General features: G+C 34.1%; 1 protein-coding gene across 4 annotated transcripts in view; it reads right to left on the reverse strand.

The window, feature by feature from the left end:
* Nucleotides 1-22,630, reverse strand: part of LOC142334213 (neprilysin-4-like) — a 112,650-nt gene that overhangs the window by 1,262 nt on the left and 88,758 nt on the right. For all 4 annotated transcript variants that reach the window (XM_075382054.1, XM_075382055.1, XM_075382056.1 and 1 more), the window contains 3 exons: nt 19,798-20,007; nt 15,636-15,742; nt 3,712-3,887 (listed from right to left, as the gene is read on the reverse strand). In XM_075382054.1, the coding sequence (XP_075238169.1) occupies nt 3,712-3,887; nt 15,636-15,742; nt 19,798-20,007 (493 nt within the window). The remainder of the gene's footprint in view (nt 1-3,711; nt 3,888-15,635; nt 15,743-19,797; nt 20,008-22,630) is intronic.

The raw sequence follows: 22,630 nt of genomic DNA on the forward strand, positions 1-22,630 counted from the left end.
TTATATACATTAATTAAATGTAGATGAATTTTGTTTTAAAAATAATCCATTGTACTATTTCACAATAATGATACACGAGTACTACAACCATTTGTAATTGAATTTTATACATTATTCCATATTTAAATAACTCCGAACCTGATGTTAGCTTAGATCTAACTTAGCTTAAAGCTTAGATCTAACATTGCCTACCATTTCATAGGTGCAAGCCAAAAATTCATCATTAACTGCAACTTAATATTCTACATGTGTATTAAGCAGAACCTCATTTTAACTCATTTAAATGTTATGAAATATGCAAACACATAATAATATTTAAAATCAACAGACGATCACAGTTGAAAGCATTTTGATTATTATATTCAATAAATCGGTTTGGTTAGTTTTATTATATAAAGAGTTGATAACTTTACATTATTTTTATTGTCCAAAAAAAAAACAATCATAAGAAAGAGTACTTTACATCTTAATATGCAGTTGTCATTGTCAATAAAGTTATATCCTTCTTTGGGAGGCTATTGGGATGACTCCCTGCTGATAGTGACTTCAGTAAACGAAAATATTCAAGAAGGGAAAAAAAGGAGCATCATAGAGTAAACTTATATGCTACCGGAGGATGTCAGAGGAGGAATGGACTGTGAGATATTATGAATGTGACTTTTAAAATGGTTTATTCTTCCAAATAGAAAGCAGTTTGTGAAAAATCATTATCTCTTACCTGAATGATGGAGATTTTCTAACAAGCATTTTGAGAATGTTAAATATCTTAAAAGTGAATGCATAGTTTTTGTTATAAAAAAAATTTACATGTAACATAACAGATGGGTAAAATAATTGAAAGGGGATTAATTACTTTTAACACAATTAACTCATGTTTGTCTGAGAAGAGCAATATTTGTTGTACTTCACTCACATAATATGGACCGAGATCTGAGTTTTTAACAATTAACATGGTATATTGGTGAAGGAGGAAAGAGTCACGGATACTTTATTGATGTACTCCATCCACCATTATTGAATGTTAACAAGAAGAAGCATCATAAAAAGGTAAACTCAAGATTGCAATTTTTTTTTTCTGTTTAATCTTTGGAACCACCGCAGGTATTACTTCAGAGGATGATATGTATGAGTGTAAATGAAGTGTAGGCTTGTACAATCTCAGTTTGACCATTTCTGAGATATGTGGTTAATTGAAACCCAACCACCAAAGAACACTGGTATCCACAATCTAGTATTCAGATATCTGTAAAAGTAACGGCCTTTATTAGGATTTCAACCTTAGAACTCTTGACTTTGAAATCAGCTGATTTGTGAAGATGCATTCACCACTAGACCAAACCAGTGGGTAAGATTGCAATATTGATGGGATAAAATACAACTACAGCAAGATGTTATGATGAATCACCAGTCATTTTTTGGCAGTTATGAACATTTGAATATCTTTATACATGTATTATTGCTCTTAATTGTCAACGAGTAAGATTTGTACAAGTTGTCAATGTGCTTTTTTTTTAACTCCCATTATCAATAATAGTAATAATAATAATATTTTACAATACATAATTATTTACAGTAACATCATTATTATTGTGATAATTTACTATAATCATTACTGTAAAAGTGATGTAGGTTACAGTAATAATCATCATAACAGAGATTAGGCTGCAAAAAACAGTATATAAAAGTAAAAACTGGCTAATTACATTATAAAAGCTGTTGTTGCATTTTACTTTCGATTGGAAATTTGTCTCAGATTACAAACCATTGTGGTGAAGATGTTAGTTTTTATTCATAGATTATCCAGATAACCTTCATATTAAAGTGTTTAACTGAACAAATAAATTTTTGTTTCGTTTTTAATTACTAATGCAATTAAGCCAACTAATTTTTATTTTTCATTTTAATACAATTGTTTTATAGTTTTTAAGACTTTTTTATACACAGCAATGATGGAGAAACCTTTTAAAAAGAAACTCAGAGGAGAAATTATGAATGGAATAATATTGTATCTCTTAATAACTATATAGGAAGTAATAGAGTTTATAAGCTGAGAAAAGGAGAAACCAATGTACTTAATGTATTAAGTATTCTGGTGAGAAAGGCTAGAAAAGCAGAAGTGTTTCTGAGTAATTTTGGCATATTTTGAGAATTAACAAAGATAGAATGTTTGTTAGAAGCATAATGAAAATTGTAACATTGTGTAGTGTTATATTTTTCAGAAGGCAGAGTAATATGCAGTTTTGGCAAATTAATAATTGTTCTTGACAACAGTAGAATGTATAACTTTATTCAACACATTATATAGGTCTGTATGTAATAGATATAATCTGTGGTAATGTGTAAGCAACAATTATAATTGATATGAGTCAATTGCAGCACAATTCATAAAAGTGGCAATATTTTTTATATGGTCAGTTTGGGATGGTAGAACTAGTATACTGAGTTTCCTGCTGAGGAGATAAGTATAAGGATATTAAGCATATCCTGAGGATAATAACTGAGGATAAGTATAAGATATTAAGCTGAAGTCTAGTTTATTAATGCTAATATTAATTGATTTACAAAGTAGAGGTGGCATTTATAAAATGTACAGGGCCTAAAAAGATATGGTAGCAATCAATTCTTTTCCTCTTCAAAAGCAGAACAAGGCAGTAATCCAGTAACTGGATAAGAGAGTATATGACAAAATAAAATAATTAATCTTGAACATTTTTAAAGAGAAAACTTAAAAAAGCATGTAAGGTTAAAATATATTGCAGTATAATAGTTTATATGATCCTAAGTAGGACATAAACTGCATTCCTTACAACTGATGGTTTCACAACACAAAGAATGTTGCAGAGAATCCTGGAATTGTAATGTGTGAAGTAACGTAAATTACAATGGCAAAAGCCACATTGTATGAACTGATTTCTGTGAACCAAGTTCTAGCAACCTTTACAAGTAAAGTTTTCAATAGCTAAAGTAAACAATTTTCTATGTTATAATAATAATTGCCTCTGTCACGTACAGTAAATCAATTTTGAAATAAAGAATTAAGCTACAGCTAAATATCCAATATATATTTTCAAGCAGTAATAAAATTTGATTTATCAACAATGACTTTTCTGTTTTCATTAATGTTAACCACACCCAAAATAGTTAACAAAATCAGTCAACATCTATCGGTCTGAGTATGGAATCAATTCTGATATTGCAAGACTTATGGCTGTCTAAACAACCTTTGAGAAAACACTTCATTTCTACGTTTGGTGTTCTTATAAAAATAATTTTAAAAGTACAATGATCCATATATAAATATACTGAAAAAATTATGATTTCTGATATGATTATTATTAGCTTGCAGATTTTATAACTTGAGTAAAGAAATTTAGTGTTCATGTTCAACTAGATTATAAAAATAATTAGGCTATTCAAAAAAAAAATAAGTACAATTATTTCATTGAAGAAAAAATAATTAAAGTTCTTTCATAATTTTCAATGAGTTTATTTAAGTGTAGTTATTTTCACTGTATACATTTGAATTGTTATTATTATTTTATTTATTAAATAAATTGAATTTTTCCAAAAAAAATTGTTTAATAATACTGTGAAACATCAATATTTTATTGTCTACATTAAAAAAACCAGCATAGTTATCTTCTTAAGAGTATTGAACAGATTTTGATTCTTAGATGGAAGTAGACTTTATTATAATTTAATTAAACTAACCTGAACTTTCCAGGAGAATGAACAGCTGTCTTTAGACCATTCTTTGATGCTTCTGGCCTTGTATTTCCACACCATACTTGGGCAAAGTTAAGAAAAAATAATTGATATCCAGTGGCATTCATTCCTGGAAGTGTTTCATCTTCATCACTGTGAATGCTCAGCCACTTTTGGTAAGCCTGTTAGATAGCTAGTATAAAATTAGAATATACTAATCATGTAAGATTAAACTACCATATTGTGAATATCATACAATATTAAGTTATTATGTATACTATAATTATATTTACATTAAGGTAAATAGTATTTTTAATTATTATAAATACTAAATGAAGCACTTTCAAATTTAATGTTAATTTTTTCTTTAAAATGACAGAGATAATTGTCAGCTCCACTTTGGTGGAGTATCCAGTAGCATTATTGTTGTTAGTACCTAACTTAAGTTTAGGAAGTTCCTTAAATTTGTAACCAAATAAGTTCTATCTGCATTGTGTTTGTTTAATTACCATGTAGTTTTTCCAAATTTAGTGTTTAGTAAATTTTATACTGTTCAAGCGTGTTAAGAGCTTCTTGTTTTTTTATAAGCTGTATGTGAAATTTTCATGTATTAGTATGTATATTCTATTTATCTCCCTCTATGAATCATGAAACCTTGCCGGTGCTGAGGGGCTTGAGTGCTCAGGGATACAGAGTAGCTGGACCGAAAGTGCAACCATATTGGAGAAGTATCTGTTGAGAGCCAGTCTAAGGAATGATTCCTGAAAGAGGGCAGCAGCTCTTTCAATAGTTGTTAAGTGTAGGTTAGGAGGACTTATCAATGGCCATATTAACATCACTCAATCTTCTGAGTACTTCGCAGCAGAAAGCAATGGAAAACTACAGCAGCTTTTTTTCCATGAAAATGTAACTCCCTGTTAACAGAGGTAAAACATTGTTGGTAAAATATTCCAGAGGTAAACTAGTCCCCCATATGGATCTCCAGGTGGGAATTACTAAGGAAGGGTTACCAGAAAATTAAAAAATTAGATTCTATGAGTCAGAGCATGGAATGTTAGATGCCTAAAAAGGTTGGTAGGTTAGAAAATTTAAAGAGACAAATGGATAGATTAAATCTAGATGTAATAGAAATTAGCGAGGTTCGGTGGGAAAAGGAAAACAATTTTTGGTCAGATGATTTCAGAATAATTAACAACAGCTTCAATTAAAGGGCAGGCAGGAGTAGGTTTCATAATGAACAAGAACATAGGAAAGAGAGTAGAGTATATCAAAATGCACAGCGACAGATTCATTGTAATAAGGATAAAATCAAAACCTAGGCTAACAACGATTATTAATACCTATATGTCTACAAGTGCCCATGATGATGATGATGAGGTAGAGTATGTATACAAAGAAACTGGTTAAGCAATTAAACACATAAAAGGGGATGCAAATTTAATAATAGTTGGAGATTGGAATGCAAGCACTGGAAAAGGCAAGGAAGGAAATATTATGGGTGAATATAGGCTAGGCAAAAGGAATGAAACAGGGGGCCGACTTATAGAGTTTTGCATGAAGTATAATTTAGTAATTGCTAACATCCAGTTTAAAAATCATAATAGAAGAATATACACATGGAAAAAGCCAGGTGATACTGCAAGGTATTAGATACATTATATCATAGTTAAACAAAGATTTAGAAATCAACTGGTCGACTGCAAAGTTTACCCTGGAGCAGACATTGATAGCGACCACAATTTAGTGATAATGAAATGTAGATTGGGGTTTAAAAACCTCAAGAAAAGGTGTCAGATGAATTGGTGGAATTTAGAGAATTTTGAGGAAGGGGAGATAAAGAAGACTTTTGAGGAGGACATTGCAAGATGTCTGAGTAAAAAAGATAAGGTAGAAAATGTAGAAGAAGAATGAGAGAATGTTGAAAAGGAAATCTTAAATCAGCAGTGGAATAAAGAGAACTGGGTAGAAAACCTTGGGTATCAGAGGATATATTGCAGCTGATGGATGAACATAGAAAATATAAGAATGCTAGTGATGAAGAAAGTAAAAAGAACTATTGACAATTAAGAAATACTATAATTAGGAAGTACAAACTAGCAAAAGAAAAGTGGATTAAAGAAAAATGTTCAGAAGTGGAAAGAAAAATGATCATTGGTAAAATAAATGGAGCATACAGGAAAGTTAAGGAAAATTTTGTGGTACATAAATTAAAATCTAATAATGTGTTAAACAAAGATGGTACACCGATTTATAATACAAAAGGCAAAGTTGATAGGTGGGTGGAATATATTGAAGAGTTATATGGAGCAAATGAATTAGAAAATGGTGTTATAGAGGAAGAAAAGGAAGTTTAAGAGGATGAAAAGGGAGAAACAATACTGAGATGTGAATTTAAGAGAGCATTAAAAGATTTGAATGGCAGGAAGGTTCCTGGATTAGACGGAATACCTGTAGAATTACTGCGCATTGGAGGTGAGGAAGCAATTGATAGATTATACCAACTGGTGTGTAATATTTATGAAAAAGGGAAAGTTCCATCAGACTTCAACAAGAGTGTTATAGTCATGATACCAAAGAAAGCAGGAGCAGATAAATGTGAAGAATACAGAACAATTAGCTTAACTAGACATGCATAAAACACTTTAACTAGAATTCTGTACAGGAGAATTGAAAGGAGAGTGCAAGAAGTATTAGGAGAAGACCAATTTGGTATCAGAAAAAGTATATGGACAAGGGAAGCAATTTTGGCGCTCAGATTAATAGTAGAAGGAAGATTAAAGAAAAACAAATCAACATACTTGGCATTTATAGACATAGAAAAGGCATTTGATAACATAGACTGGAATAAAATGTTAAGCATTTAAAAAAATAGGATTCAAGTACAGAGATGAAGAAAAATTGCTAACATTTACAGCAACCAAACAGCAACAGTAATAATTGAAGAACATAAGAAAGAAGCCGTCATAAAAATGGGAGTCTGACAAGGATGTTCCCTATCCCTGTTACTTTTTAATCTTTACATAGAACTAGCAGTTAATGATGTCAGAGAACAATTTAGATCTGAAGTAACAGTTCAAGGTGAGAAGATGCTACGATTTGCTGATGATATAGTAATTCTAGCTGAGAGTAAAAAAGATTTAGAAGAAACAATGAACGGCATTGATGAAGTCCTACGCAAGAACTACTGCATGAAAATAAACAAGAGCAAAACAAAAGTAATGAAATATAGTAGAAATAACGTAGATGAACCACTGAATATAAAAGTAGGAAGAGAAAAGATTATGGAAGTAGAAGAATTTTGTTATTTTGGAAGTGGAATTACTGAAGATGGATGAAGCAAGGCGGTATAAAATGCCGAATAGCACAAGCGAAACAAGCCTCCATTCAGAAATATAATTTGTATACATGAAAATTTAATTTAAACATCAGGAAAACATTTTTGAGAGTATGTGTTTAGAGTGTAGCTTTATATGGAAGTGAAACTTGTACAGAGGACCTGAGAAAAAAAGATTAGACGCTTTTGAAATTTGGTGCTATAGAAGAATGATAAAAATCAGATGGGTGGAAACAAATGAAAAGGTGTTGCAGCAGGTTGATGAAGAAAGAAGCATTGGAAAAATATAGTTAAAAGAAGAGACAGACTTATAGGCCACATATTAAGGCAACCTGGAATAGTTGCTTTAATATTGGAGGACAGGTAGAAGGAAAAAGTTGTGCAGGCAGGCAACATTTGGAATATGTAAAACAAATTGTTAGGGATGTAGGGTGTATACTGAAATGAAATGATTGGCACTAGATAGGGAATTTTGGAGAGCTGCATCAAACCAGTCAAATGTCTGAAGACAAAAAATAATTCTATTTATATGAGAGAATTTGCAAAATTTGATTTGTTGTATGTAGTTTTCCACGTGTTCTTTATATCTGTGGGTAAATATACAGTATCCAGTCCGTGTAATGTAGGACTCAGTGCAATCATTGTAGCTTAATTTCTACTTACAGGATTGCTATGTTTATCAGTCTGTGTTTTGTTAGTTTGGAGTATATCTTGTTTATTTTGTTTGTTGTTCTGAAGATGACAGTAATTTACTTTCATGAAAATGAAGGCTAAACTTAATTCGACTATACAAGGGATATCTCTAAAGTAAAGCTCTCTGGGAAATTTCTCTCCTTAAGGTTGGGGAACCTGTGTCATTCATGGGCACACTAGTATTGTACAGACTGTATTTTTGTCTGTAAGTTGTCGCGTTATAGTATCTTTGATTACGTGTAAGTTATTACGTTATAAAATGAACAGAAAAATCGATGTTACCGCCGACTGTGAAATACGCGGAGTCATACGGTTTTTAAAACATTAAAACGTTAAGCTGACTGAAATTCATAGGCAGTTGATTGCTGTGTACAGTGATAATGTAATGAATGAAAGAAACGTTTGTAAATGATGTGAAAGGTTTAGAAATAACAAAATTAATGTGCATGATGAAGAACGTTAGGGGAGGCCCTTAATAATCACCGAGGACTTTGTCGATGATAAAATCATAAAAGATTGTCGTTCAACGATTTCCGACCTGGTCCTTCTTTTTCTATTATCGGTCACATTGATCATGATCATTTAGGCTTCAGAAATATTTGTGTACGTCGGATGTTGCACGTTTTAACGGAACTTCTCAAAAAAATATGAATGGGATCTGCTTTGGAATTTTTGATGCACTACACAGAAAAAGGTGATAAGTTCCTTAATTAGATTCTTACCAACGATGACACGTGGGTTTCGTATTACCCGACAGAGAGAAAATGGCGGTCAAGTGAATGGCGTCATCCTCAGTCACTAACCAGACCAACAAAGGTCAGACCATAACCGTTTGACACAAACTGATGGCCACAGTCTTTTGGGATCGGTTTGGCATATTTGGCATACTGCTCACTGATTTTATGCTACGTGGAACGACTATAAATGGAGAAGCCTACTGCGAAACTCTGCATAAGTTACGGCGCGCCATTCAAAATCGGCGACGTGAGTGGCTGACCGACAGCGTCGTCCTGCTGCACGATAATGCACGTCCACATGTTGCGAGCCGACACGTGATTTACTGATAACATTTGGATGGGAAATTTGCGGTTACCCACCACATAGTCTGGACTTAGCTTCTTCTGATTACCATTTGTTTGGGAAATTGAAAGAATTTTTGAGCAGTAAGCAATTCACGGGTGACGATGAACTTAAAAATGCTGTTAATCAGTGGCTAAATAGACTGGCGGCAAAAGAATACGACGAGAAATATTGAAGCTGGTGTATCGTTACGATAAATGTCTTAATTTCCGTGTGGCGATTATATTGAGAAGTAGTATAAGGTATGTAGTTTAAGAGAAATAAAAGATATTTATAAAGTTTTCAGAATAAATTGTTTTACAATGAAACGGTCTTTACTTTAGAGATAACCTCTCATAGGTTGATGTACGAGGTCTGTACAGAAAATAACTGAACATTTTGAATTACGCGCCAACGAAGATATTTGGTGACGTGCGGTTGGCAGCATTGTGTTCCACATAACCTTCTCTGTTGGCATGGGACCATTGGCTAATTTCTTTAATCGACTTAAAGTAGTAAAATCGACTAATATTAATCGGACCGCTTGTTTAAGTCGAGTGGACACGCGTCCAATGTAAATAATACCGTTAATCGAAGACTTAATTCTTCGTCTAATATTAGTCGTTAGTCGGGAAAAGTAAATAATAATAGATAATGCGCACCCAAACGCAATTCAGATGACACTGGCTTTGTTTATTATTGTGCATTTAATTACAAATAAATCGTTCCCTCCCATTATTAATAGTTCATCACAGTTCCTTTATATCCGCATAAATAAAAAAATCGTGTCTTCTTAATTAGTGCAACATATCTTGTACTGTACATTATGTTTAATTATAATTTGTGCTGGACGGTAATAATCTTCTGCAATTATTAAAGAACTGAATTCATTCTTATATTATAATTATCTTTCGGTGTAGTTTATTAGGTTCGGTTCCCCCCCCCCCCACCATATTAAATATAAAGGCTGTGTAATCAGCCGAGTGAGGCTTCATAAGTACCTAGGTGTTTTGTTTGATGATAAGTTGCTTTTTAGTAACCATATTAAGCAAGTTGCGGCGGACGCTGTCTCTGTGATGCACAAGCTTAGGAGGATTGCTCGGAAGGATTACGGGCTGTCGGGCCGCCAAATGTACTTGGTGTACCGAGGCGTTTTCGAAAGTATGATCGCATACGCGGCGCCAGTTTGGGCGCATAAGTTGGAAAGAAATAGAGCACTGCTTCAAAATTTAAGGAGTGCCCAGCGCAGAGCCGTGATAGTATGCACTGGTGTATTTAAAACAACCTCCTACGAGGCTACTACTGTATTGGAAAAGGCTCTCCCAATCGATTTAGTGGTGAAAGTTCGAGCAGTCATGTGGAAGTTGCGAAGAGGTCGGGAGGCCGAGGCATTTGGGATGCGGTTTCGAGCCGGGCCAGAACCGGAGCGGAACGGTGATCACAATGCACCGGAAGAAAATTTCGTACAGTTGCCCATGCGGAAGAGGCTATGGAGCCTCGCGATGGAGACATTGCAGCTTGAATGGCACACCACGACTAAGGGAAGATCCTTGTATAGTTTTATACAGGATCTGGGGGGATGGTATGCCTCGAGTTTGTTTTTAAGGGCGTCGGGTGCCCGGGTGCTCACCAACCATGTAAACCTGAACCAATATCTGTTTCGGTTTCGCCTGGTGGCTGATGAGTTGTGTGTCTGCAGGGAGGTCCAGTCGAACGTGCATATGATGTTCGACTGCCCTGCTCTTGGGGGGGCCAGAGATCGAGCCACCCTGGAACTTAGAGATCGGGGAGAAACTTGGCCCCTCACAAACGGCGAGTCAATGTGGCGAGAGCCGCATGGTCGGACCATGTGGGAGTTCCTCGATGAGGTTGCTATGTTCAACCGTCATCGTTAATTTTAAGGGTTGTGTAATGTAATAATGACTCCTAAGCTCTGTTGTAGGAATCCTTCCTTGAGGTAATGGCTGGCCACCAGCCAAACTAGCTCCAAGCGCTGTTAAATGGTGGACAGGTACTAGGTGGCATACAGCGACCGAGGCGTGGCAGCCTAAATTGCTGCCTTTTAGATATAAGAACTTCAATAGTTTTAATTGTAACAAGGGGTGCGCCCCCCGATTTAGTTTTATTGTTGACAAGTGAGCGACTGGGACACTTAAGCGGGTGCTGTACGGCACCCTGCTTAATTCGCTCATGCAAGTAAGGTAGCTCATTAGGAGCAGATAGGATCGAGGTCGCTATACCGTTTTTTGAGGCACAGTAGCCGTTTTTTGGCACGGAACATTTGGTCTATGCTCTAGGGCGACCGAATGGGGTGGTGGTGGGAGAAATGCCAGCTAACCAATCTACTACTGATATGTCGGTAATAATAAATAGCTGCTTATATCTGTACAAAGAACAAGTTAGTAAAATATTAAATTAGAACTGGCGTGTTCAAGTTAAATTAGACTAATTAGTTTTCATTTTTGTATAATAATTATACTTTTATATATTATAATATACTGCATGCTCGGATATTTCTAGATAGTCTTAATCAGGATTACTGATGTGACACCAGTATTGCTTAATGGTGATCCAAGTGGCGCTGGTTGGTTGTTGGTAATTTTGAGTGGTGTTTTTTGGTTTTCTGGTTTTCGAATGTGGTTAACGTGCTAGTGCTGTGTGAGTTGAGTATTTGGAGCCATAAATTAAAAAAAAGCGGTTCGTTAGTTGTTAAGTAATTAGTGTTTTAATTTTATTCAGGACTACATGGCGAACTCAAACGAGGTGACTTTAGATTTAGTTATATACTCTTAAATTACTGTTTTAGTACCAATTGTGGTTAAATACTGTCGTTAAGATTAGTAAACTGTAGTTTTTAAAGTTAGAATAATCGATTGTTAAATTAAGTAAGACTTCAGGGAGCATCCCAACCCCGTAACGGGAAGACCTTGTGACGTTACCGGTCGCCACATCACCCCCTCCGTTCACAGACCTGAGAGCCTTCACCGGAGGTCTTCTTTAGGCCCTCTAACTGATTAAATCTCACACTTATCAGCCAGGTCTCGGTCGGGATCCACCGATGTAAATGCCTCTGTAGACATTTCCATCGGTAAAATACATATCAAATTTTGCCTTCACGTAGGCCTCAAACGGACATCTTCACATCCAACCTAACATCATTTCCTAAAACTAACTATCGAAAACGCGGAAGCGCGCACGCCGCGTCTAGTCCAGATTTTACAGCACCGTTTGTGACTGTGAATGCCTCAGAAATCGAACGAGTTTAAAGTTAAATCAGTGCTACACTCATTCCGATCAAAATTATGTCTTACGCAACATAGAGATACAGACCTAAACCCGATTACGTCGACCAATTTAGGTCACCTAACAAGGTGAACGCAACTTTATTCCGGTCAGCGCAGGAGCCAGGGACAAACCCCGCACCCCCAGCCGGTCCAATCATGGTGTCTCACGTGGCATTACCAAGTCACGATCACGACCGTCACCGGCGGAAGGAAGCCACGCCCTGGTCGCACGGGTTACCGTTACCCGGTGGTGCGGCCATCCCAAACATCTCTCCATGGACTTGGTAGTGGAGCAACAGAGGAGAAACTGGGAAATAAGGGTTCTTCCTCCTGAAGACAGAAAGGGGCAATATACTCTTATATTGGAGGAGATGACCAATGTCTGGCAACAGAGGTGGCACTAGAGCGGAGAAGGATACTGGACACACTGTATGACAAGTGATGTCAGGTGTTGGATTAACAGGTGCCACTGGCTCGTTAGATTACTGCCTCATGTAATTCCTGACGAGCCATGGTGGTTTTAAGTCCTATCTGTTTTGGTTTGTCCTTCATCATGCTGATGCACACCCGGTGTGCCATGAGGAAGAAGCTGCCCCTCATGTTTTCTTCAGGAGCACCAGGTACAACATGGAAAGGAGGCATCTACTGGATATACTACACAGGGTGGACATGTTTGCACCTGAAGATATTGAGGATATTCTCCTTCATTCGGAGAGATATTGGAAGGCCGTTGCTGATTATACCAAGTCAATCATGCCAATCTTAATGATCTAGGAAGAGTCACGTGCTAGGATGAGGCGTCGTAGGGCACGAGGATGGATAGGCTCACGACTGAGTGACTAGGGGGTCCTCCGTGCGTGAGGGGGTCGCCTCCTGATGCAATGAAACCATGGAAACTATGCCTTCTTGTCTAATGATTGCCTCCCAGTAAGTATGATGCATTATATCATGTAAGTATGATGTATTGTGGATGTATCATTGAATTTTTGCCTGCTTTAGATTCATGTGTACAATATGTTATTACTGTATTATGTTATTACTGTTATTTCACTGTACTTGTAACATTGTATTGATTTGTATTAAGATTTGCTACTGCATCTGATTGTATCATTATGTTTACTTGTTAGATATTGACTGTGCACAAGAGTGCCTGATCATGACTATGATTTATGTGTGCATTGATGTTGCAGGACTTTGCTGCTTTCTGTTGTAAATATATATTTGTGGTATGAACTATGGTGTTTATTATTTTGATGTTTTGCATTATAATGATTAATGTTATTTTCCTATTGATATAATAGTTTGATTATAGTGTGTATTGATACTGTAGGTCATCGCTGCTTCTGTTTGTAAGAATGTATCTAGTTGTATGAACTTAGGTGTATATTATGATGTATTGTATTTTATTGTATTATAACAATTGTGGAGTGTGACTGTGTGTGTGTGTGGGGGGGGGCCATCTCCCCCTTCCTGAAGTAATGCTTCTTTAAGCTGTGCCAGGGAGGGTGGATAGCCAGAGGTGGAGGTTTAGTCGGTATTGCGCAGGATCACATACGCACTTATTAACATCTTGTGGAAACTGTTAGTGAGCTCGACACTGCGTAGGCAACTGTAAATGGGGTTCCTTCCCTCATAAAATCGAGGGGTGCCTCGATCATCTACATCACTGACCAAAAATTGATTATAGAAATTCCATAATCATGCTAGTGTGAAGAGATTCACAACAGCATTTGAATCTCTTCTGACTCAATGACAATTGTGTTTTTTATACTGAGGTAAGTGAAAGTAGTTTCATACATAAACTATTTAGTAAAATTATGCTTAACATGTTATTTCTTCCATTCAATAACAGTAAGATTTTACACCAGTTTGAGCTGGTTTTATAATTTTTATTAGTTCAGTCTATTTAAAATTAAATTCTGTATATTTTTTTAATAATTCTTGGGAGACAAACAGAAAAGGAATGGGTATAATAAATAAATGTAATCAAACCAAACTTGACCTTTTTTTTTTCCTCTCAGCTCCCCTGGGCCGGACTGACTTATTAGTATTACGCCACCCGGGGAGTGTATTTATACTCAAATAGGCCTTCCCGCTTACCAGCTATATACTGGCATGGCAGGTCGGCCTACCGGTAGCTCTTTTTGAGAGTAATCTTTTATTTTATATGCCCCTTTCAGACACCACGCCATACCTGGAGAGCCGTGAGGTGGTGTCGACACATTGGAACCGACAACACACCTCGGCATGCCGGCCCTCCCCGCTGAAGCTGTCCTCCCTTCCCTAACCTAAATCAAAAACCCTGTCTCCTTTCGTCAATGTTATTCTACGATAAGATCTGTCTGGTGTAACACGCTATTTTCTTCCAGTTGGATTCCCGACTAGTCATAAAAGGTACTATAGCTTCGGGAGTCATCCCGTCGATCGCCATGTCAAATCTGAGTGCGGCCCATCTTTCACATATGAAGAAAGTATGTTCTGCATCGTCGATCTCTTCGCAATACATGCAGATTGCCTCTGTTCTCCTTCCTACTTTATTTAAGTAATTATTAAATGAACCATGCCCGGTGAAAAATTGCGTTAAAAAGTGATCCATCTCGCCAAAACCTCTTCTTATCCATGGTTCGATATCCGGGATGAGTTGTCTTGTCCAGCGACCCACACCGCTATAAAAAAACTTAACCTACACGCGATTAGCTCGCTGGTCAAAGTTAGCAAGCGTAGTTTAAGTTTGGTTAGATTATGTTTATAATTATATTTATTTACTATAAAAGTTAGTTTATAATTTTAATTTATTTTTTTTCTCCTTTTAATGGCGCCATCAAACAACTAACTACAACGACAACAGACTAACTGCAAATCGGCTGCGGCATCTTCTTGAAAAGTACCGTGGAATGTTGTAAAAGATTTCCTTGAAAACAAAATATATGAATTTTTTCCAGCTTTTCTCACAACTTGTATTAGAAAATTATACTTTTGTAGTAGAATTTGAATTTATATTTGAAACGGGTTAAACAATAATTTTGATTAAATGTTGACAATGTTAAATCAGTATAAAAATGGAATCTTTCAAACTTGAAAATCAATTGTTTCTAGATTTATATAATTTCCTTATTCTATTTCAAGAAAACTTCCTAAATCTTTGTGTGTGTGTGTGTGTGTGCATACGTACATGCGTATATGCTTAAGATCAAATACATACAAGATTCAAACAAGGCTTACAAGGGAAAGTTAAGGAAGGGTGGTGGTTTCTTGATGATTTTTTTTACTAACGGCAAATTTAATTTTGCACATCAACATGCCAAGCTCATAGAAATGTAGGAGGTGTTCATCCTTATAAGTGACATCTTCACTTTGTTCATCTCAGGGATTGTTTGTATAGTGATTATCATTATCGGGAAAGCAACTATGAACTGTTACATTAGATGTTTTAGGTTTGCTGCAGCATAAGAAAGGATGGGATAAATAATACATATTAATTAATGTACTCCTTTAATTATTGTCAAGAAGAAAAATAATAATAATAATTAATATTTTAATTTTTAATTCAGCTAACTTACTCTGAATGCTTGTTTGATTCCACCATTATCTGCAATATTTTCACCTTGAGTATTGATACCATCTAGAGAAATGCCCACTTCTTGCACTACATATTTGCTATACTGTTCTGCAATCAAAGAAGCAACAAAATATTAGCAGAAGGCCTTCCTATGCTTAATATTAGTAACAATACAAGTACCTATTTAATAAAACAAATAATCTTGCATTTGGCTTAGTTGAAATTCAAGCTACATGTGTTCTTTCAAATGATGTAAACAAAACTATTGAGTATTTGTTTCTCATGATAATATTACAGCTATAATGAAAAGAAATCCCTTTCTAAACTTATGTTAACGTAAATTCAACTATTATGGAAATAAGCCTGTGATTTAGGCTTAATATGTTGACTGTGTAGGTGGTGCTAATAAGATGGAAGTCATCTTACTACCTCCATTGTACATTTATCCTATAAATAAATTTTTATTCATCTACTTTCAAGTGGATAATTTTACTTTTGGTTTCTACTTCTCTTGTCCATTTATACCACATTATTGTAGGAGTAAATCCGTTTGTTCTGAGTACTTTTCATCAAGACTTTAGTGATGAAAAAGAGAAAGAGTGGTGTTTTATGGATGTGAGACATGGGCAATAAAAGAAAGAAGAAAAATATTTGGAAAGTTTTGAGATGTGGCTGTGGATGAGAGCAGAGAAAGTAAGATGGAGTGAGAAATAAGGATGTGCTAAGAAGAATAGGAAAGGAAAAGAAGATTTTGAAAACAATAAGAAAGAAGAAAGCATCATGGATAGGACATATTTTGAAAAGTACTACATACAGCTTAGGATATTTGAAGGGAAAATAGAAGGAAAACAAGGAAAGGGTTGAAGAAAGATAGAAATGACAACAGACGTAAGAAAGGAAAACTTCGGCAAATGAAAATAAAAGCTCAGGATTGAGGAAAGTGGAAAAACTGTCCAGTTGAAACCGGTCACAAGACAGATCCACCAAGAAGAAGAAAAACAAAATATTTAGCTAGTGTTTTTACAGTTATATTTATATAATTTTAGTAATATCTTTTTTTATTTATTTCTTAAAGTTATTAAAAACGAGTGCCATTCGGAAATTAACTTCCGGTACTCTGTATTGCGCGAAAGAGTGGGGGTAGCGATTCTATATCTGTACAGTTGAATAGCTCGGTTCAGTGCGGTTCTATTTAGTATTGTTATTGGAAATATCACTCGTTTGTTTGTTCTGTAAAACTCTCGTTCAAAATTTCTGCTGTCATAGAAAATCCCGCCGACTGTGAAGTGCGTGCCCTCATCAGTTTCATTCACGCAAAAACTTGTTAGCTTCTGAAAGTTTGTGAAGTATATGGTGAACTCTGTATAGTATATAGGTATATGGAGGGAATATCATGAGTAACAGTGCAGTAAGACAATGGTGCCGTATGCTTCGGAAAGTCGCACAAACATTCACGACAATGAAAGAAGTGATCGACCCTCAGTTGTCGCACATGAACTTGTTGCAAGTGTCGATGTGAAAATTCGAGAAAATTTTCGATTCACGATACAGATTTATCCGAGTTTTTTCCTCACATATCGCGAAAAGTACTGTATGAAATCGTAATCGATAAGTTAGGCTTCTACAATTTTGTTCTCGTTGGATGCGTAAACTTCTTTCTGATGAACAAACAAAAAATAGATGGAGCAGCACTAACCTTCCTTCACCGGTTACTGTAGCGAGAAGGATGAATTCCTTGATCACATCGTAAAAGGCGATGAGACACGGGTTAAAGTTATTATCGTGGAAACAAATGCTCAATCGATGTAATTGAAGCATACCAGTTCTCCTCGAAAACTCATAAAGGCCCGTCAAACACTCTTCAAAAAAGTTGGTGCCATTGGTTTTTTAGGATGTAAAAGTGTAATCTAGGTTGATTTTATGGAAAGAGACACGATAATTAACCTTGAAACTTCCTGCGACACGTTGAAGAAATTGAAAATGGCTATACAAAACAAACGACGCGGCATACTTAGTTAAAGCATAGTTTTCTTCATCGTTCGTCCGCACACTACAGTACGCACTAATCCCCAGAGTTGTTTAACCATTCCCCATATAATCCTGATTTGGCTCCTAGTGATTATTATGTTTTCCCAAAAATGAAGAAATGTTTGGCAATGCAACATTTTGAAAATGATGAGGGGTTGAAAAATGATGTTACTACCTGGCTTAATTCACAGTCGGCAGAGTTTTATGACAAGGTATTCAAAGACTTGTTTACAGATGTGGCAAGTGTCTTAATTTGGAAGGAAATTATGTAAAAAAGTAGTGAAAATATGTGTACAATAGTTTGCTTTTTTTTTCAATTGGTGTTTTATAAATAACGTATCGGAGGTTACTTTCCGAATAGCCTCCGTATTTATAGAAACCTACGATGTTTTTACTGAACATTATAGTGGAAGTAAAAATATAAAATATTAATAAAAAATATAAGTGACAGCATTTTTTACTCTGTTAATTAATTGACATTACTGCAGCCAGTAAATATTCTTTTAAAATGAATGACAATATATGGCTGTAGTAAAGGTCTCCATGGGTATGTAAACAACTGTCCTAGTGTCAGTACAATATAGAAGATAACAATTTAACTAAAAAAATGCTCTAAGCCAGCACTACAGATGCATTGGTATCTGTATGAATAAAAATTAAAAATGTACCAGGGATACCAACAGAATACATTGAAATTGGTCTTGTACACGTTATTCAATTTCACTGGTACTTATGACAAATCCAAGGAAAGGAATGTAAAGTTAATATGATATATAGAAAAGAAAAAGATTAAATAGAGTGTAAAAAAGACAGTAGTCTGTAGTCTTTTCATAAACTTACGGTGGTTTGTTAGAGCTATCTCAATTGAAGACAGTTGGGAAACTGGAATCTTTGTTGACAATTTTAAAAGCTAATTCAACAGTAATTAAAATTAAATCTCTAATTAAAAGTTTAATTCTGTCTTATCCAGTGGTTTTTTATTTAATTGTTAAATCCCACACATTTTTATCATCAGATCTAGTGAAAGCATTGTTTTCATTAAGTAGTGTAAAAGTACATACTCTTCTACGTGTATCATGATTTTATAATGTTTCTATTGCAAGTGTTGGCGGTTATAACTATAACCCACATTATGTGTATTCATTTGGCTTTAATTGGTACAGCCATATTTTCAACTCATATCACTTAAGAATAGCAAGATTGTTAACAATGTGATACAGATGTAATAAAAAAAAATGTGGGTGACACTCTTATAACACCATAACTGGTCAGCTGATGTAAATAGTGATGTAATAAAATGTTAATCGATTCCGACCCATAATTCTCCTTGGGTGTGTAACAGATGATGTCATCATGTAAGGTATATAAGTGAAGATCATCATGCCCTCATCCATTTATCAACTCATGCACAGATCAAGGAGTTTTAATAGATTGGTTATTGTAAATAAAGTAACAATAAAATTATGTTAAAAATTATACACAAAATAAAAACTACTTGTATTTATTAAACTGAACAAAAATTTAATGCAAATTATCATGGTGTGAAAATGACTGAATGTACACAGTAAAATAACAAAACCTAAAACTATAACATCATCTAACCTATTTCTTGTTTTCAAAAAAAAACTTTATTCTTAAATCCAAAATTCAGATTTAAAGAATTTTATGATTCTTATACTTTCATTTGATTTCTTCATAAGATACTCCCTATCTACTGAGTGGGTGAAAATTTTGCCTCAGTATTTTATCTCAAGAGGATGCCTTTATATTCTACTTAAAGAGAATTGAAATCAAGAATATATTCCTTGGAAAATGTAACTGTACTTTTTCCATTGATTTTAGTTATTTGTATTCTAAGCTTAAAATAATAAATTTTAAGTTTTTGTAGTTGAGGTTTTATTAATAATCAAGTCGATCCCCGACAAATGGAAGATTTCTTTACATTTCAGGTGTCATTCTCATGTTTGAATTAACAGAAACTTACCTACTAAAGCATATTTTATCATATAAATATTCACTTCTCATAAGCTTTCACACAAACTTCTCATGATTCCTAGAGAGAGTTATACATAAGTGAGCAATATATTAAACTATAGTTTAAGTAGAGTGCAATATATATATTTTAATAAACATACCTATAAGGCACTGTGCTCGTTCATGAAAATTTTGAATTTCTTCATCTTTCCACCATCTATGTAAATTGCCAAATTTATCAAAAAGTCTACCTTTATCATCAAACCCATGAGTTATTTCATGGCCAATTACCACACCAATTCCTCCATAATTTAGACTACGAGGAAAATATCTATGGTAAAATGGTGGCTGCAGAATACCAGCTGGAAACACTGTTGATGAAAAAAAAAAATCTGCAATTTTTTTTAGGTACTGGCTGCTATAAGCTCAACTATGGTCATTGGACTTCTTATTAAATTAATTAATTAATTCTTATTAAAAAAATGTCAACAATGTACACTTACATGGTCAAATCAATACTATGCTTATCATTATTTATTAACGTCAGTGATCTCCAGCAACTTTTTGTTAACTGATATTTAATCAATAATAAGCATACTATTTACTGTGGAATGTATTATGTGGAATAAACCAATAAACCAGTTAAATATAGTAGGAATAATAGATGAGCATGATTTATTATAAAGTGATAAAAAGAGAAGCCAAAATTACTTTACTGAGGATTGTAAAATATTAATTAGACTGTAAATAATCATATGTAACATATGACTCTCTTTTCAAAGTGGAATAACTTAGAGCTTTCAAATAAAAAATCAGTTCTAAATCATGGTTACAGTAATATATTAGATCTGATATTTTGTATTTTAAATGATCTAAACACATACAAAATTACTTAATTTATTTGTCGTTTGTATTTTATTGATATAATAACACATTTTTACTCTTTGTACAGATGGGCACAACTTACTACTAAATTTTAGAAATATTATATTCACATTTCTTGTTTTGCTTATGGTACAACTTCTCAAATCTCTTTATTATTAAATTTATCCTCTTGCTTGATGAAATTTTTTTTTTAATGTAAAATAATTACCTCTTTTACTCCAAAAATGAATACAGAGTACTAATGCAGAGTATTCATTTTAAGGTATTTTTAAAATTCTAAATTAAGCTTAAAAAAACTACTTTTGAAATCTTTTGATCAAGTGACAAAATGTGAATAATCAGATTTTGAAAAAGTAATCAGTTATAAATTTCTTTCAGTAAAATGAAAATATCATTAATCAAAATAAAATACATAAAACTTATTTTGCATTAAAAATACGATAAAAAGTCAATTTTGCTAAATTTAACTGTTTTATTGTTTAAAGGTCTATTTAAACATAACAGTGCTCACACAGTGCCAATGTTAATTTAGTTTATATTCACATACATAATTGAAGTGTAACACCAGATTACTCTAAGAAGCCCAATTTTCCAATGATGAACTGGTAATTGTAGTTGTAATACTTAAAAAGCAACGTAGTAAGAAAAGAAAATGGGTTCATGATGCTTGGTAAAAATGAAACTGAAATGTATACTGTAAACTACATTTATAAAGAATTTATTTTTGATGAATACAAATTTTTTGAATATTTTAAAATGAATTATACATTCAATTTATTACTAACTAAAATAGAAATTCATCTGAAAAAACTTATACCTCCAGAAATTAATGATACCACCATGGAAGTGAGTACTGATTTATTTAAGGCAAGGGAAATAAATGTTTTTAAACATTTATACTTATGAAGTGCAACAGAAATTCTTCAATTTTTTATAGGGTGTTTTTTCTGTAAAGACTCAGCATTATCTTAAGAAAATTTATAAAACAAAGAGCATATGGAGTTGTTTCTGTAGGTACCTGATGTTGTTAAATGAATCTTGAAGAAGTTAACTTCCATCGGGATTTACCTTTGAATAAATAAGTATTAACACTGAACATTATTTACTGTATTTTAATTAGGTCTTTGTTAGGCTGATATTGTACATAGTATATATCCAATTCATATTTTTGCAAGTAAAAACTTCATTGTAATTTTAAAAATCAATTTAGTGATATAAGGCTAAACTAAAACACATTCTTAAAATAACATATTTATAAAATGAAATACATTCTAGCAAATAAAATAATTTTAACATTTTTTTAGTCATCAACAGGTATTATATATTGTTAAAAAAGTTTGAATATGATTGTAAATTTTACAATTGTAATGGTTTTATGACTCTGAGTTTATTATGTTCATTAGTTCATTATGACTCTGAGTTTCATCTCAGAGTCATAATGATACATCCAAGACTCATCAACGGTTACCACATTATGCAAAAAACGTATTTCTCCTTTTGTGGCGAGCCAATAAATCTTCGCAGAGGAATACACGGTACTCCATTTGGTCAGGAGTTAAGAACCTCGGAGCCCAACGACACGAAACGTGTCATATGCATCCGCTCGCTCAGAATATTGTGTGCACAATTTTTGAGATGTATAGCAGTTCCCCGTACTGCCGTACACAGTAAGATGATCTTGTAGAATGATGATGCTCGCTGTGTCCACTATAACGTCGTTAATCGACATGCTAGATCGACCCGCTCTTGCCATGTCTTTCAAGCTCTCCCGTCCGGCCAAAAATGCGGCATGCCAACGAAAACATGTTGCAGATCACACAAACTCTTCATTGAAGGCTTTTTCATCATTTCGTATTTTTCGTAGCTGACTTTTTAAACCGACACAAAACTTAATCACGTAATGTCAGTTGATTGTTTTCCAAAGTAGGCGTACTCGACACACTTTACGCAAACGATCATTCATACTCTTTATATTTTCTGTTTAGCTTCCGAAACCACTGTAAGGCAGTATTTCTCAACCTTTCAGTATTTGCGACCCAATTTTTAGTCATAATTTTCATCGCACCCCTCTCGCATACAATAATAATAATAATGTACTTTGAGTATTTT

Source organism: Lycorma delicatula, chromosome 1, assembly GCF_047948215.1.
Source record: "Lycorma delicatula isolate Av1 chromosome 1, ASM4794821v1, whole genome shotgun sequence".
NCBI lineage: Eukaryota > Metazoa > Arthropoda > Insecta > Hemiptera > Fulgoridae > Lycorma > Lycorma delicatula.